General features: G+C 44.7%; 1 protein-coding gene across 1 annotated transcript in view; it reads left to right on the forward strand.

Annotated features, from left to right (window-relative positions):
• The window catches only part of OLFML2B (olfactomedin like 2B), a 138,851-nt gene that overhangs the window by 91,238 nt on the left and 30,282 nt on the right, over positions 1–17,331 (forward strand). The window contains exon 6 of the mRNA XM_066597069.1: positions 13,955–14,467. Within this exon, the coding sequence (XP_066453166.1) occupies positions 13,955–14,467 (513 nt within the window). The remainder of the gene's footprint in view (positions 1–13,954; positions 14,468–17,331) is intronic.

The raw sequence follows: 17,331 nt of genomic DNA on the forward strand, positions 1-17,331 counted from the left end.
GGCCACTACATCTCCCTGACGGCACATTGGGTGAATTTAGTGGAGGCTGGGACAGAGTCAGAGCCTGGGACTGCTCACGTCCTACCCACCCCCAGAATTGCGGGCCCCAGCTCGGTGGTGGTATGTTCGGCGGTGTATGCTTCCTCCACTAATCCACCCTCCTCCTCCTCCTCAACCTCTGTCTCGCAATCTAGATGTGTCAGCAGCAGCAGGACGTCGCCAGCAGTCGGTGTCGCGTGGCGTGGCAGCACAGCGGTGGGCAAGCGTCAGCAGGCCGTGCTGAAACTACTCAGCTTAGGAGAGAAGAGGCACACGGCCCACGAACTGCTGCGGGGTCTAACAGAGCAGACCGACCGTTGGCTTGCGCCGCTGAGCCTCCAACCGGGCATGGTCGTGTGTGACAACGGCCGTAACCTGGTGGCGGCTCTGCAGCTCGGCAGCCTCACGCACGTGCCATGCCTGGCCCACGTCTTTAATTTGGTGGTTCAGCGCTTTCTCAAAAGCTACCCACGCTTGTCAGACCTGCTCGTAAAGGTGCGCCGGCTCTGCGCACATTTCCACAAGTCCCACACGGACACTGCCACCCTGCAGACACTGCAACATCGGTTTAATCTGCCAGTGCACCGACTGCTGTGCGACGTGCCCACACGGTGGAACTCTACGCTCCACATGTTGGCCAGGCTCTATGAGCAGCGTAGAGCTATAGTGGAATACCAACTCCAACATGGGCGGCGCAGTGGGAGTCAGCCTCCTCAATTATTTTCAGAAGAGTGGGCCTGGTTGGCAGACATCTGCCAGGTCCTTGGAAAGTTTGAGGAGTCTACCCAGGTGGTGAGCGGCGATGCTGCAATCATTAGCGTCACCATTCCTCTGCTATGCCTCTTGAGAAGTTCCCTGCAAAGCATAAAGGCAAATGCTTTGCGCTCGGAAACGGAGGCGGGGGAAGACAGTATGTCGCTGGATAGTCAGAGCACCCTCCTGTCTATATCTCAGCGCGTTGAGGAGGAGGAGGAGCATGAGGAGGATGAGGAGGAGGGGGAAGAGACAGCTTGGCCCACTGCTGACGGTACCCATGCTGCTTGCCTGTCATCCTTTCAGCGTGTATGGCCTGAGGAGGAGGAGGCGGAGGAGGAGGAGGATCCTGAAAGTGATCTTCCTAGTGAAGACAGCCATGTGTTGCGTACAGGTACCCTGGCACACATGGCTGACTTCATGTTAGGATGCCTTTCTCGTGACCCTCGTGTTGCACGCATTCTGGCCACTACGGATTACTGGGTGTACACACTGCTCAACCCACGGTATAAGGAGAACCTTTCCACTCTCATTCCCGAAGAGGAAAGGGGTTCGAGAGTGTTGCTATACCACAGGACCCTGGCAGACAAGCTGATGGTAAAATTCCCATCCGACAGCGCTAGTGGCAGAAGGCGCAGTTCCGAGGGCCAGGTAGCAGGGGAGGTGCGGAGATCGAGCAGCATGTACAGCACAGGAAGTGCAACACTCTTTAAGGCCCTGGACAGCTTTATAGCTCCCCACCAAGACTGTGTCACCGCTCCCCAGTCAAGGCTGAGTCGGCGGGAGCACTGTAAAAGGATGGTGAGGGAGTACGTAGCCGATCGCACGACCGTCCTCCGTGACGCCTCTGCCCCCTACAACTACTGGGTGTCGAAGCTGGACACGTGGCCTGAACCCGCGCTGTATGCCCTGGAAGTGCTTGCTTGTCCTGCGGCTAGCGTCTTGTCAGAGAGGGTGTTTAGTGCGGCTGGGGGAATCATCACAGATAAGCGTACACGCCTGTCAACCGACAGTGCCGACAGGCTTACACTCATCAAGATGAACAAAGCCTGGATTTCCCCAGACTTCTCTTCTCCACCAGCGGACAGCAGCGATACCTAAGCAATACGTAGGCTGCACCCGCGGATGGAAGCATCGTTCTGTATCACCATCCAAAACGGTGACATTTCTGCTTCATCAATCTGTGTATAATATTCCTCCTCCTGCTCCTCCTCCTGAAACCTCACGTAATCACGCCGAACGGGCAATTTTTCTTTGGGCCACAAGGCTCACTCATATAATTTTTCCAAACAATTTTTATACGTTTCAATGCTCTTACAAGCGATGAAACTTTAACTTGAACCAATTTTTCGTTAAACTGGGCTGCCTCCAGGCCTAGTTACCACTTAAGCAACATTAACCAAAGCGATTAATGGGTTTCACCTGCCATCTTGGTTGGGCATGGCCAATTTTTTCTGAGGTACATTAGTACTGTTGCTACACCAATTTTTTTGGGCCCTCACCTACAGTGTAATCATTGTAATTTCTATGTTCTTCGCCTGCACTCATGGTACAGAAAGATGTGTGGGGTTGGCCTACACTTTTGCTACATAAATGTAACTGGGGCCTTGTCTACACTGCAGCTACTGAAATGTGAAAGAGACTGTTATCTCCCTAAACTGCTGCAATGGGAATTGTTACTGGGGCTTGTCTTGAGTGTTACTATTACTGAAATGGAACTAAGACTGCGCTCCTCCTATACTGCTGCTTCGGAATTGTTACTGGGGCCTGTCTTGAGTGCTACTATTACTGAAATGGAACTAAGACTGCGCTCCCCCTATACTGCTGCTAGTGATATGTTAGTGGGGCCTGTTCCTAATACTACCGCTGAAATGTTAATAATTCGGGGCTCTGCCTATACCACGGACACGTGGAGAGGACACATAGTGCCTCCAAAACATCCCCCTCCTCCTCCAACAATGAAAACATTCTTGGCAAATACCTTTGCATTGGTCCGTCTAGTGGCAGTCCAAGAATTTCACCTTTAACGACACAACAAGAGAGCACCACCACCATCCCCCCGCCACGGACCACTTAATCATGGCCACATTCCGAAAACCAACTACATAAAACCGCGCTACTAGGTCCGCAGTCACCACCACATTACCACCAACGAGGTTACTGTTAAGGTACATATTACCAGTCTGACTGGGGCATGCAGTGTGGGCCAAAGCCCACCTGTATTGTATCTGACGTTAGCTCTGCTGAGTAGGGCACTGCAATGGGATATATTTATGTACCACCGGTGGGTTCCAGGGAGCCACTCATGCTGTAGGTGCACACGGAGTTTAACCTACATCTGTCCACTTCTAAAGAACCCCAGTCTGACTGGGGCATGCAGTGTGGGCCGAAGCCCACCTGCATTAAGCACGACATTACCTCAGCTGTGTTGGGCAATGCAATGGGATATATTTATGTACCGCCGGTGGCTTCCTGGCACCCACCCATGCTGTAGGTGCACACGGAGTTTAACCTACATCTGTCCACTTCTAAAGAACCCCAGTCTGACTGGGGCATGCAGTGTGGGCCAAAGCCCACCTGTATTGTATCTGACGTTAGCTCTGCTGAGTAGGGCACTGCAACGGGATATATTTATGTACCACCGGTGGGTTCCAGGGAGCCACCCATGCTGTTGGTGCACACGGAGTTTAACCTACATCTGTCCACTTCTAAAGAACCCCAGTCTGACTGTGGCATGCAGTGTGGGCCGAAGCCCACCTGCATTAAGCACGACATTACCTCAGCTGTGTTGGGCAATGCAATGGGATATATTTATGTACCGCCGGTGGCTTCCTGGCACCCACCCATGCTGTAGGTGCACACGGAGTTTAACCTACATCTGTCCACTTCTAAAGAACCCCAGTCTGACTGGGGCATGCAGTGTGGGCCGAAGCCCACCTGTATTGTATCTGACGTTAGCTCTGCTGAGTAGGGCACTGCAATGGGATATATTTATGTACCACCGGTGGGTTCCAGGGAGCCACCCATGCTGTAGGTGCACACGGAGTTTAACCTACATCTGTCCACTTCTAAAGAACCCCAGTCAGACTGGGGCATGCAGTGTGGGCCGAAGCCCACCTGCATTAACCACGACATTACCTCAGCTGTGATGGGCAATGCAATGGGATACATTTATGTACAGCGGGTGGGTTCCAGGGAGCCACCCATGCTGTGGGTGCACACGGAATTCCCATTGCGGAGTTGTACCTGCCTGTGACTATTTATAAAAAACCGCGGTCTGACTGGGGCATGCAGACACCTTGACAGAATGAATAGTGTGTGGCACATAGGTTCCCCATTGCTATGCCCACGTGTGCAGCTCCTGATGGCGGTGGCACAGGATTGGATTTCTCATTGCTTCTGTACAGCATTGTGGACTATCGGCCCGCCCCTTTTATGGGGGGGTCGCTGCCTAGCCATGCCAACCCTCTGCAGTGTGTGCCTGCTTTGCCTCTGGCAGACGCACTTATAAATAGACATGAGGGTGGCGTGGCATGAGGGCAGCTGAAGGCTGGGCAGGGACAGTTTGGTGTGCGCTGTGGACACTGGGTCGTGGGGGGGGGGAGTTGGGCAGCATGTAACCCAGGAGAAGTGGCAGCGGAGTGTCACGCAGGCAGTTATTGTGCTTTGTTGGAGGTAGTGTGGTGCTTAGCTAAGGTATGCATTGCTAATGAGGGCTTTTCAGAAGTAAAAATTGTTGGGAGGGGGGGCACTCTTGCCGCTATTGTGGCTTAATAGTGGGACCTGGGAACTTGAGATGCAGCCCAACATGTAGCCCCTCGCCTGCCCTATCCGTTGCTGTGTCGTTCCCATCACTTTCTTGAATTGCCCAGATTTTCACACATGAAAACCTTAGCGAGCATCGGCGAAATAAAAAAATGCTCGGGTCGCCCATTGACTTCAATGGGGTTCGTTACTCGAAACGAACCCTCGAGCATCGCGATAAATTCGTCCCGAGTAACGAGCACCCGAGCATTTTGGTGCTCGCTCATCTCTAATGCCTACACCAAAGTCCTTACACAGATAGATCGGATAGCTGCAAAAGTGTAGGGCAGAGGAAAAGGAGGAAGGGGGAGGAAGAAGCTGCTGGCAGGAGAGGAAGAAAGAGACACAGTCTTCTGATAATTATAATTATAAGTGACAGGCCATTGAAATCAATGGGACTATCACTATACCTGCTACCTGCAGCCCGGGCAGCTTAGGGGACCTGAGAGGTTACATTTAGGTAGCACTATTAGAATGATTGACGCACATTTAAGCAGTTGTGCAATGTTCTGAATTCCACTTACACAGTCTGCAAGGGGGCCGAGTGCTGAGCATTAAGCCCCACCCTGTCTGAGAAACTGGTGGGTTAGTGTGGTGTATGTCAGCACTGTGTAAAAGCCCCCCTCTGCTAGCTAAGTATTACAGCAGTGAAGAGGTTAACAGAGGCACCGTGGGTACCCTAATTGTTAAGCCCGCTGTGCTGGTGGCATTTCTGCCCCCTCAATGTCAGGGGCTGAGGACTACCTCTGTGTGCTGGAGAGGTTGTTCTGAGGCCGAAGAAACTGAAAAAGTGTCCTCATAACTGGGGATCAAAGGGCAGGCCGGGCTGCAAGGGGCTGCAAGAGAGTTTGGAGCAGTATTGCAAAAATGGTGGATTGGGCTACTATATGACTATGCACTTTGCTGCAGACTAGAGAGCTGTGTATAAGGGCTAAGCCCCATCCCAGGTCAAGTGATGTAAGCAATGTTGGCCCATAGTTTTAGTGTGGAGTATGTAACAGCAGCAGAAGCGACTTCACAAAACAGTGGAGTTTGAGAAGCAGATAGTGTGAGAGAGCCAAGGGTGCAGCTTCCAGGAGAGTGCACACAGACTGTTATAATATGAACTGAGGTGCTAGATCGAGAGGACAACTGATATTGCAGCAGCCTTTTCCCCAGACTAGAGAGCAGCTCAGAGGTTGCAGTGAACTGAGAGCAGCACAAGTCACAGGAACGGCTGGGGAAGCAATCTGGAGAGTAGCACAAGAGAGGGCCTGATGATCTGGGGCCGAAGAAACTGAAAATGTGTCCTCATAACTGGGGACCAAATGGCAGGCCCTGCAAGTGCCTGCAAGAGAGTTTGGAGCAGCATTGCAAAAATGGTGCTCTTGGGCCAATAAATGACTATGGACTTTGCTGCAGTGTTGGGACATAAGTGAGCCTCGGCCTTAGTTCAGTCTGCACAACATATGACTTTATGCTATGTACAGGTGCTACTAGGTAAACAGCTTCAATGATGGGAGTGTTGGTTGATGTGTTAATTTGTAATTTTTAGTGATGTAAGGGTATAGTACGACAAATTATGAGGAATGTCAGACATCTCGGTGGAGAGATGCAACCTCTATGAAGTAAATAGGTCTAGTGCACATGTAAAAGAACTGATTGCGGGCAATGGCCAATTGAATGTGACAGGTGACTTTCTGTGGCCCGGATTCAGTCTATGTATAAAATATTTACTCTTGTTATAACGGTTATATTATGTGATGTTCATGTATTGTTTTTTTTGTGAGAGAAGTTGTAATTTTTACTGGCATATTTTTGGGTACATACCGTGTTTCTCCAGAAATAAGACCCTACCGTAGATGTCAGACCCGGAGACCCCTGTTTATACCTCTGGGTGCCAAAGCAACCTTTCGGAACCCCCTGATCACATCAAAGGGTATGATGGATGATAGAGGGAGACCCCCTCCCCTATCAGCCTTCTACATACAATGGTCAAATTGACCAAGGCATGTAAAGGAAGGGTTAAACAGCAGGGATCGTTGGTTTTACTGGTCCCCGCTGTTAAAGCAGTTCCCAGGCTGTCACAAGAAATCTGTGCCAGTATTCTCATGCAGCACCGTAAAAAGGTACTACATCAGAATAAAGCATATTAGTGACCACTGTAAAAAGACATATGGGCGGTCACTAAGGGTTTAAGGATATCATACCCTTCTATGGAGTGTTAAGAAAACTTCATAAAGAAAAAAAAAAGTGTGCTGCCTCCGTCTGTCACCGCGGCGCCATAGCATCATCCACCTGCTTCATGCATACAAATAGATCACATCAATCTCCAAGACTATACCTTAGCAAATAGAAATATTTTCTGTCCTGCATCATAGAAGGAAAACAGACATCCTTACTGTCATTTATCTAAATAAACCATTTATCTAACAAAACACAAGAGTCAAAAGATTTCAAAACTCCTGGATTGTGTCCAGTCCACGGATCTATGATGCAGAGATTCCAGATTTGTGACAGCTGGCGCTAACAGTACAGGAGAGCATTGTATAACCGGCGGTGAATGCTTTCAGGCACAGCTATCCTTTATAACATCATCAAAGTTTATTCTGCTTTACAAAGTAGGGCTCCTTTTCTGGTAGTTTAATTAGCTGGAACAATAATTGTTTACTTCATCCATAGTGAACTTGGAGCTGCTTCACGCAGTGTAGTGCTGTAAGAATTCCCAGCCATTAAATACATTTACTCATTTTAACACACTTGGCAAAATGGAAGTGTGCAGAATGTATAAATATATCGGCGGCCTACTCAAATGTTGTGAAATCTCATAAGACAAATGCTACACATAAAAACACAGGGTTTTTTTTTTAAAAAGTACATCTGACAAAGAAAATGGTATGTGTGTCTGCCAAATTTATTTAAAGGGGTATTCCAGTCTCAGCAGGTATAATAAAATGTTATACTCGTACAATTTTCCAGTTTACTTTTAGTATCAATTGCTTTTCGTTTTTGTTTTTTCAGTCCTGTCCTTTAAGAGCCATAACATTTTTATTTCTCCAGCAGTATGAAGGTTTGGCACCGTTTACTATACAAAATAATTTACTATAGTTTTTATTATAATGTGCCACTTAAAAAAAAAACAAAAAAACAATTTGCTTTTGTTGAAAGAGTTGGCACAGGGCAGTGTCCAGCTCATGAGGATTGGGATGGGTTCATAAATGGTGTAGACTCTGGGTGTTCAGGGGCCTACCTAGAACCTGGCCATCAGAGTCCTCCAAGGAAAATTTTTTTGTCCACATCATCAGACCAGCTCCAGCTCTTCAGAATTAGACTCAGTCTCCACACTACCTCCTGTTTCTACCAGCCGGTGCTCGTTCTGCTTCACAGTCTCAGCATGGCTAATGTGGGATTTAAAGGGGTCCGTATCCATCTTGCAATTAAAGAGCTTTTGTCATTTAAAAAAACTATGCTTACCTGTTCCTTCCCTGTCAGTTTCCTTAGCACATCTTCTCCTAGTTGAGCTTTTGCAGTGTCCCGGGTCTCCTCATCGCAGGCTGGGCCCAGCTTGTTATGAAGGCTGCATTCCTCATATTTCTTCCGGCCGGGTCAGTGAAGGTCACATCCCTGTGCTGTAGCTTCACTGCCTAGGAAGATATTGTAATGTATTTAAGAGACAGCTTGCATGAGCAATCTCTGAAGAAGATAGACAGTCCTCCTGCTGGCCAGTGAGCTGTGACGTAACGTACATTGGCTGGCAGGCAGAAGACTGCCAACCAAATGTACGTAACCTCACAGGAAGGAGAAGAATCAGGCAGCTGAAGGTGAGGTGAACGTCCCCATCCCCCCCCCCCCCCCCCCCCCTGACTGCAGGAGATGATGGGGAAGGTGAAGATCTGGTAAGTAGACTTACGGGGGAGGAATAGATAAGTATAGAATTTTTCTTTTTCAGAGACAGAACCCCTTTAACTGATTTATTCAACAGGTACAGAAGCTCGCTTGCTCCCTGAGTGCTGGGGGAACAATCCATGGACCTCTTTAACGCTTCCCTGTTTCACTACCTCTCGGCCTTAGGCTTTTTGTTGCACACACTACTTTTGGTTTTGCTATCTCTCTGCCAGGAGGCGGGCACCAACCTCCATTATATAACGCATTCTGGTTACTAGGGTACTGGGGAAAATTCGGTGTGTTACGCCAGGCACGGGTTGCCTATGCCAGCACTCAGGGGGCAAAGTCTTAAACAATATATAGAAATTGAACGATTGCAATAACAGGGGAAGTAATAATCCCCATCAACATGGCACCCTTTCACATTGTCACCATGTTTTGACAACCATAACTTTTTCTTTTTTCCATTGAGAGAACAATGTGAGGGTTTGACTTAAAAGAGTGAGCTGTAGTTTTGGTACAATTTGGGGGAGCGTACCCCTTTTTGGTTGCTTTTTATTCTATTTTTAGGTGGTGAGGTCACCAAAAAACAGCAATTCTGGCATTGGGTATTTTTTTTCTAATGGGGTTTACCATTTGTTTTACTTGAATAAATAACATAATATTTTGGACATTTACAAACGCGGCAATATGAATTGTATCTTTTTTATACTTTAGATTTTTTTATGCGGTAAAAGAAAATTTTAATTTTTTAAAATTATGCAATCGCTTGTACAATATATTAATACTATAATATAATATTATATTATACATAGTAATTAAAGTATTATGATGGCAAACCTGAAGGCCATCACTAGGTTTCCGGCTGCCATGATATCCGCTCGACACCCATCATGCAGGCTGATTGGGGACAATGGGAGCCTCTTCCCTAATGCTCAGATGTCACAACCGCTATTTACAACGGCATTGGAGGGTTTAAACTGATGCGATCAGAGGTACCTCTGATCTCAGATGCTGCAAGTGAGTGTAAGGCCCAATGTCCAATTTTTTTTTTTTAATTTGGACATGCCATATTTTTTTTGTGGACAGGAAATGGATGATGTAGGGAATTAAAAACCGGACACACAAACTGTATACTCAGTATACTCTGTATACTAGAACTTGCACTCAGATGAAAAAACATCCTTTTTTTATACAACCCCATTTCTAATTGGGATGCTGTGTAAAAGGTAAAAGAATGTAAAGAAAAAAAGAATGCAATGATTTAGTAATCTCATATAACCATATTTTATTCACAATAGAACACATATGAGAAGTTGAAGGTGACACATTTTTCCATTTCATTAAAAAAATTAACTCATTTAGAAATCGATAGCATCAACACATTTCAAAAAAGTTTGGCCAGGGCCATGTTTGCCATTGTGTAGCATCCCCTCTTCTTTTTACAACAGCCTGGGAAGTGAGGAGACCAATTGCTGAGGTTTCGGGAGAGGAATGTTGTCCCATTCTTGTCTGATGAAGGATTCTAGCAGCTCAACGGTCTGGGGTCGTCTTTGCCAGATATTTTGTTTCATAATGCGCCAAATGTTTTCTCTTGGTGAAAGGTCTGGACTACTTCAGTAAAACCATGCTGTTGTGATGGACATAGTATGTGGTTTAGCATTGTCCTACTGAAATATGCAAAGCCTTCCCTGAAAGAGATGCTGTCTGGATGGGGGCATGTGTTGTTCTAAAACTTCTATATACTGCTCAGCATTAATAGTGCTTTTCAAGATCATAGAATAGAATCATAGAATGGTAGAGTTGGAAGGGTCCTCCAGGGTCATCAGGTCCAACCCCCTGCTCAATGCAGGACTCACTAAATCATCCCAGACAGATGTCTGTCCAGCAACCAAAGAAATGGCAACAGCACTCAAAATACATTAGTTATAAAAAATACACCAAATGACAGTATACACACTATCCACATTAAATAATGCAAGGTTCTTGGTATTTAATTTGATCAAATCATATTGGCCCATCTACCAACATCTGGGTGATCAAGCTTTCAGATGGGTTCTAACGCTAATACCAGGTGGTTTAATGTTAACCTGAGAAAGATGGGTACCAACCTTTAAAAATGCATCTCTCCTGGGACTAAGCCTACAAATTAAACCAGTCAAAGTAGGATACCCTTTATATGGTCCAATAGGAGGGACAGAAGGTAAATGGGCGGGCACATTTATTTACATTTTACAGATTGTCACAACTTTTTTGAAATTGGGGTTGTAGACGCAACATGTACAAGTTATTATACGCTCATGTACATTCGGCTACAGCTGTATAACAGGCGTTGCTCTCAAGACCACTCCATGCATTCCCTGCACACATCTGCCATACATGTCGTCAAGGGGCTATGATCTTTTATTGTGTTTTTCAATAAGAGTATTCATTGTTTAGTACCGGGGATAACAATCTGTTATGGTCATGTGATGGATACACAAGTCCTCAACTCATTAACAGACAGAACTCTAATAATAGTACTGTAACTGTAATCAGTCTTGCACCTAAACATTAATGATATGACCACAGGGCCTGGCTGGCAAATTATAGCATGGAAAGCAAGCATACAGCACTGGCCCAAGTAGCACCCGCCCTTAGGGTATGTTCACACAGTAGAATCTGGTTCAGCCTCCAAAACTGCGACAAATTTGCAGCCAAGCTGTCATTTCTTCACATTGATCCACGTGGAAATGCATCGGAAATTCCATATCTAGATTTTGTCTGTTGACAGGGCTAAAACTGAGTGCAGCTCCAGAGGAAATTCCACATCAGACTAGCCATTGATTTTTGCATCGGTTTTGGAGGTGGAATTGGATTTCACTGTGTGAACATACCCTAAATGTGCAATTACATGTCACTGATTTGTTGCAGATCTTGGTGCAGACGTCACGGCTTCAATTTGAATTCAATTGAAAGAATGAAAATCTTCAGCAAATCAGCAACATGTGAACGCACCCTTAGGGTGGAAACACACAGTGTGACTAGCCCCGTGCAACTAAACCATGACCACAAAAATTACTAGCAAAATTGTACGGCTATTGACCACTATAGGTGGTAGTGGTCTGCCTGTGTGCAGATAGTCACATCATTAACTTTGTTTTCTATTTAACATAAATACAGGACGGAACCAAACTCAGTTCATAAATAAAGCACCAGAACCAAGCTCATAACACAAATACAACACCATAACTAAGCTCTTTACATCAATACAATACCAGAATCAAGCTCATAACAAAATGCATCCCTAGAAGTAAACTCATGACAGAAATACAGTGTAAACCCAAGCTCATAACATTAATAAAGCACCAGAACCAAGCTTATAACATAAATACAGCACCACAACCAAAAAATATAATTCTTCTTCAGTGATAGTGATTACAGTGCAGCTACCTCTAGGGATCACAGTTGTCAACTCTATTTAAAGTTGTCTGCATTAGATTTCTTTTAATCATAAATCACTTCTGCACACTCTTCCCAACCTGCTGCCACACCCCTAGTGAACTTCTTAGTGCCCCCCCCCCCCCAAATAGTAATAATATGCCACTGTGGTCCCACTAAGTAATAAGACCTCTTTGTAGTTATAAGACCCCGAACTGTGGCCCCACTAAGTAATAGTTCCCTGGCTGCGGCCCCACTAAGCAATGGTGTGTCTGCTGTGGCCCCACCAAGTAACAGTACATCCACTGTCACCTTACATATGTGATAAGTTAGTTATTATAGGACCCCTGCTGTGACCTCATTTATTAATTGGACCTTTTCTGTGCCCCAATTAGGGATTAGGAACCCTCCTTTATTGCCCCGGTTAATAAGAGGAATCCTCTCCCATCTTTTCTACAATATGTCTAATATTAATATTAAATTAATATATCAAATATATCTGTGGCCCAAAATGTCCAACCACTGGTAGAGTTTACTATCTTCTATGGACATACACACAGACTGTCCATGTGACAGCAAGGGCTTTTGTCTCCTATCAGCTTAAAAAAGTGCGTTCCTGCACAGATTCCCCGAGCTCTCATTCTAGAGATCCCACAAAGGGCACATGAAGTGCTCTGCCAGTCCTCTGTATCCCCTCCATGCACTCACCTGCGTGATCAGTGCATGGAGTAAACAGGAAGCTGAACAATTTGTTCAGCCTCCTACTACTGCCTGGACAGCAATGGAACTTATAGGGGTGAGTAACCCACCGGACACAAAGTATACAACATTGACTCTTCCACTGCTCTAGACCACCAAGGATACTGGCATTAACTCCATTCTCTGGCCTTCATCCTTTCTCTACACTAGAATATCAAAGATACTGACATTAACACCTATGTCCTAAACCACCAGAGGTGCCGACATTAACCATTTCACTACTCTAGAGCACAAGAGATGCAAATGTTAACCTCTTCTCTGCCATAAGCTACAAGGCATATAGATATTAAAACATTCACTGCCCGAAACCAACCACAGGGGATTGTGTTATTAACCCCTTCCCTGCCCTAGACCACCAAGGATGCTGATAACCTTCTTTTCTGCTTTAGACCACCAAGGATCATTGCAATAACCACCTCTATAGCCTAGACCACCAGAGTTGAGAGACATTAACCCCTTCTCTGCCCTAGATGACAGAAATGTTATCATGAACCCATTAACTACCTGTACAAAAATGCCAGCTCACATCTCTGGGTGCTCCGTCTTTGTTTCCTAGCCTCCAGTCTCCTCCTGCCCTTTGTCACTCTATCTGCTAATGACCACATTCTACTTGCATCGACCTTTGCACCATCTGACTATATATTATGCCTACTGCTCTGTACTGAAATTTGAAATCTCATCCTGACTTAGTGTCAGCCATGCTAGTGGAGACTACTCAGGGGATTACCTGTGGGAAAGTCTATGCCTCCTCGTGTGGGTTAAGGGTGAAGGAAGCACAATCCATTAGACTCTGCTTCCTGGTTTAGCCCCAAGTCATCAATGACCTAGTGACTCCATGGCTCAAGTCGGCCATTCTTACACTACCCAAGCTAATTCTAGCTATTTGGTGCTATACAACAATATTTATTTATTGATGTTTTGGATCACCCGGTTTAGAGGAAACTTTGTCTATGTCCTTAACCCCTCTACCCACTAGCTATAAAGGCTTTGAGGAAACACTATGTAAGTCACTATGGATGTCCCAATAACTCAAATCCTTTTCCATAGAGTGGAACTACATTAGTGGTAGGAATATGATAGCAATAATAGCAAAAGTGTTTTCTGGGAAAACTCCTTTAGTGTCTTCATACAACTGGGGTATAACAAAAATGCTTGTATACCATGATGAAACTTTTTTATAGAATTGTTTTAGTAAGCATTCCTTCATTCTTAGAAGACACTGCTTTTCTAGTCAATTTGAGTTTGGGTTGAGCATTTCTAAAACAAAATGAAGATAAGATTATGATGCTGAATTTTTTTATGTCTCTCTTGGCAGAAGATGATTCATACAGTGGGGATAATTCCATTGACATGTTGATTGAAGATCAGCTCATAAAGCATGAATTCCAGTATGCCAGTACCACTGAAAATCTTGTTCCAACAAAAGAATCATTGACCTCAGATTACATCAAACAAAGTACAAACCTATCCGACTTGCTTAATCTGAATATTTCTACATCTGATGAGAACTTAGTAGACACTGTCACTGCATCAAAACTAATGGAGCAAACCCGTCCTCTACAACAAACTACTGCACAACAGACTGAAACCGTACAGAGTACAACCACAGAGGCTGAAACAGTTGTACTCACAAAACAAAGTAAAGAATCATCAGCATTCATACAAACTACTCAGCCAACTACATCCGATTCTTTTCACACAAGCACAGCAACTCCAGCGAGTTCAGACGCTCCATCAACAAGTTCTAAATCTTGGAAGACTACCAAAATGTTAAAACTCAGCACTGATAGTAACAAAGAAGCAGAAGACGATCTTCAGAAAGTCATTGGTAAGTCTGAATCTTCTAAAGCAATCCTCCAGTCCTGGACAAACAAAGATGGCAGCACCACTTCTCTGACTACCTGGTGCACACTGTGTATTAGCATGCATCGGTAGTCTAAGACACTACAACCGCTTTGATTAACCAGTGAGAATCATTCAGATCTCATTCAGTGTTTCACAACAAGTGAACGAGGCAACGATGATATTTATGCCGGCTGAAACTAAATGACGAACAAGAAGTGAACAATTCTCGTTCGTCGTTGACTCGCGTTTATACCAAACGATTGTTGTTCACTTTCATTCATTTGAACGATAATCATTCTGTCTAAATACACCTTAAGACTGCTAACACACAGTGTGCATCAGGTAGCCAGAGAAGCCGTTCAACCATCTTTGTTTGTCCAGGTCCGGAGGGTCGCTTTAATTTAAATTATGTTCTGTTTCAGTTTTCTCTAAAATGTTTCCGATTAATAAAGTTCATTCAATTTGAGCATTATTCAAAATGTCTTCATCCTACAGCCTGGATTTACCTCTTATAGTGTTGGAATTTTTTCATAAATACATGTTAAGCATCTTTTGCTGAGATAAATTGCCATTTTATGTTGTAGAATACACAGAAATGATTGAGAGAGAATACTTCTAATTTTGTTTGTGTTCAACTTATATTTACAATATTTAAGCATCTTCACGATAACTTCTATACATGCAACTTTCAGAAACTGCTGTGGTTTTCCCTAATGTTAGTATTTTTCGTTATGAAATCCATTGAAATATGCAATTTACTGCCCCATTTAATTTTGATTTGTAACTTTAGAGAATTAATCCAGTGTTGAAAGAATTACTGCTTGTGATCCTCCTCTAGGAGCCAGAGTGGAGAGCCCCTGCCAAAAGACGCTCTACTCTGTAGAAACTAGTGCAACCTTATTGGACCTCAATGTATACAGTGTAATACTAGATGTATCTGACAGACAGCTAGCAACATTTAGAAGCCCTAAGCCTTTTTCCATGGAAGGAAGGTGTGGAGGGGGGGGGGGGGGGGGGGGGGGGGAGATTTTCACAATAAAGTGTCTTGGAAAAGAATTCATCCTCTTTGGGGTTTTTCTTGTTTTGTTGCATTACAACCTGGGATTAAAATGGAGTTTGGGGGGTTTGTACTATTTGATTTACACAGCATGCCTACCGCTCTGAAGGTGCTAAATATTTTTAGCAGCGACAAAAACAATAATTATGAGTAAGAAACGGAGAACTTTAATGTGCAGAAGCATTCACCCCCTGAAAGTCAATGCTTTGTGGAGCCATCTTCTGTTGCAGTTACAGATGCAAGTTTCTTGGGGTGTGTATCTATTTGCTAAACACATCTAGGCACTGGGGGGTTTGCCTTTTTTTTTCACGCAAAACTGCTCCATCTCCTTATTTGAGTTGATGTCCAAGCAGTCTAAGTCCTGACACAATTGGATTGAGGTCTTGGATTTGACAAGGACCTTCAAGAAATGTAAATGTTTTCCCTGAAACCACTCCAGTGTGGCTTTAGCAATATGTTTAGGGTCATTGTCCTGCTAGGAGGTGAACCTACATCCCAGTCTCAATTCTCTGACAGATTGAAACAGATTTTCCTTGAGAATTGCCCTTTATTTAATGCCATCCTTCCTTCAATCCGGAACATTTTTCCAGTCTCTGGTGATGAAAAGCATCACCACAGCATGAGGCTGTCACCATCGTGGCTCACTATGGGAATAGTCTTCTTAGGGTGATGAGAAATGTTGGGTTTGTGCCATATATAGCATTTCCCATGAAAGACAAAGTCAGTTTCAGTGTCATCTGACCAAAGAACCTCCTTCCATGTGTTTGAGGAGTCCGCCTCATGCCCTTTGGTGAACTCCAGATGTATTTTCTTATGTTTTTCTTTAGGCAATGGCTTTTTTTCTGGTCAATCTTCCATAAAACGCCAGTCTGTGGAGTGCAAGGCTTACAGTGGACAGATACTTCCATCTCTGCTGTGGATCTTTGGAGTTCTTTCTGATTTTTCGTTGATGTCTTTGTTGAATCTCTGATTAGTGTCCTCCCTGCCAAGTCTGTGAGTTTTCGTAGACAGTTTTCTCTTGGCAGGTTTGGAGTTGTGCTACATTTTTCCCATAGGAAAAAGGGGATGCGTTGCCCTAGGCAGATTAGGCAAATTGTGCTCCCTTCCCAAGCTCCAGAAACAATTAAAAGAGACCTTACTCTCTAATGAAAGAGATGTAAACACAGTTTAAAAGGAAACCGATACAGGCAGAATAAATATTTAATCTGGAAACTCACTTTATTTTTCTTCTCCATTTGGCCCAGACCATCCTCGTGATTTCTTGTGAAGATTGCAGAGCTGGCTGCCGAGACATCCTTGGCCAAGGATATAGCTATAGTGGGTGCAAAAGTATCACTCACACCCAGGCCCTGAAGCCCTCTGCAACAAAAGAACAGGGAACCTGATGTAGATTTTGGACTGGCCACCCCAGATCTCATAATTTGTAGAGACAATAGATCAGAGCCCATAATTTATACAGGCTCTCTACCCATAACAATAATACAAATCTGTTATCCAACTTCGAAATTAATACGGACATATTATCTGACTGTAAAATGAATGTGTTATCTGAGTGCCGCTCTCACCGCTTAGTGCCTGCTATGCGTGGCGCTGCTTTCCATTGTCTTACAATGGATTTATTGGCGCCCCATGGAATGTTCAAAGTTGGGGATATTTTCATAGAACCCAACTCTGATCTGTACTTCACAACTTTTTCTCTGTTCTTATTGGAGAGCGCATTGGTATTTATGTTGCTTGTTTAGTGGTGTTTTGCAACTCTGAGAACAGGTATATTTATGTTAACATCCTAT

The sequence above is a fragment of the Eleutherodactylus coqui genome, chromosome 3 (genome assembly GCF_035609145.1).
Source record: "Eleutherodactylus coqui strain aEleCoq1 chromosome 3, aEleCoq1.hap1, whole genome shotgun sequence".
Classification (NCBI taxonomy): domain Eukaryota; kingdom Metazoa; phylum Chordata; class Amphibia; order Anura; family Eleutherodactylidae; genus Eleutherodactylus; species Eleutherodactylus coqui.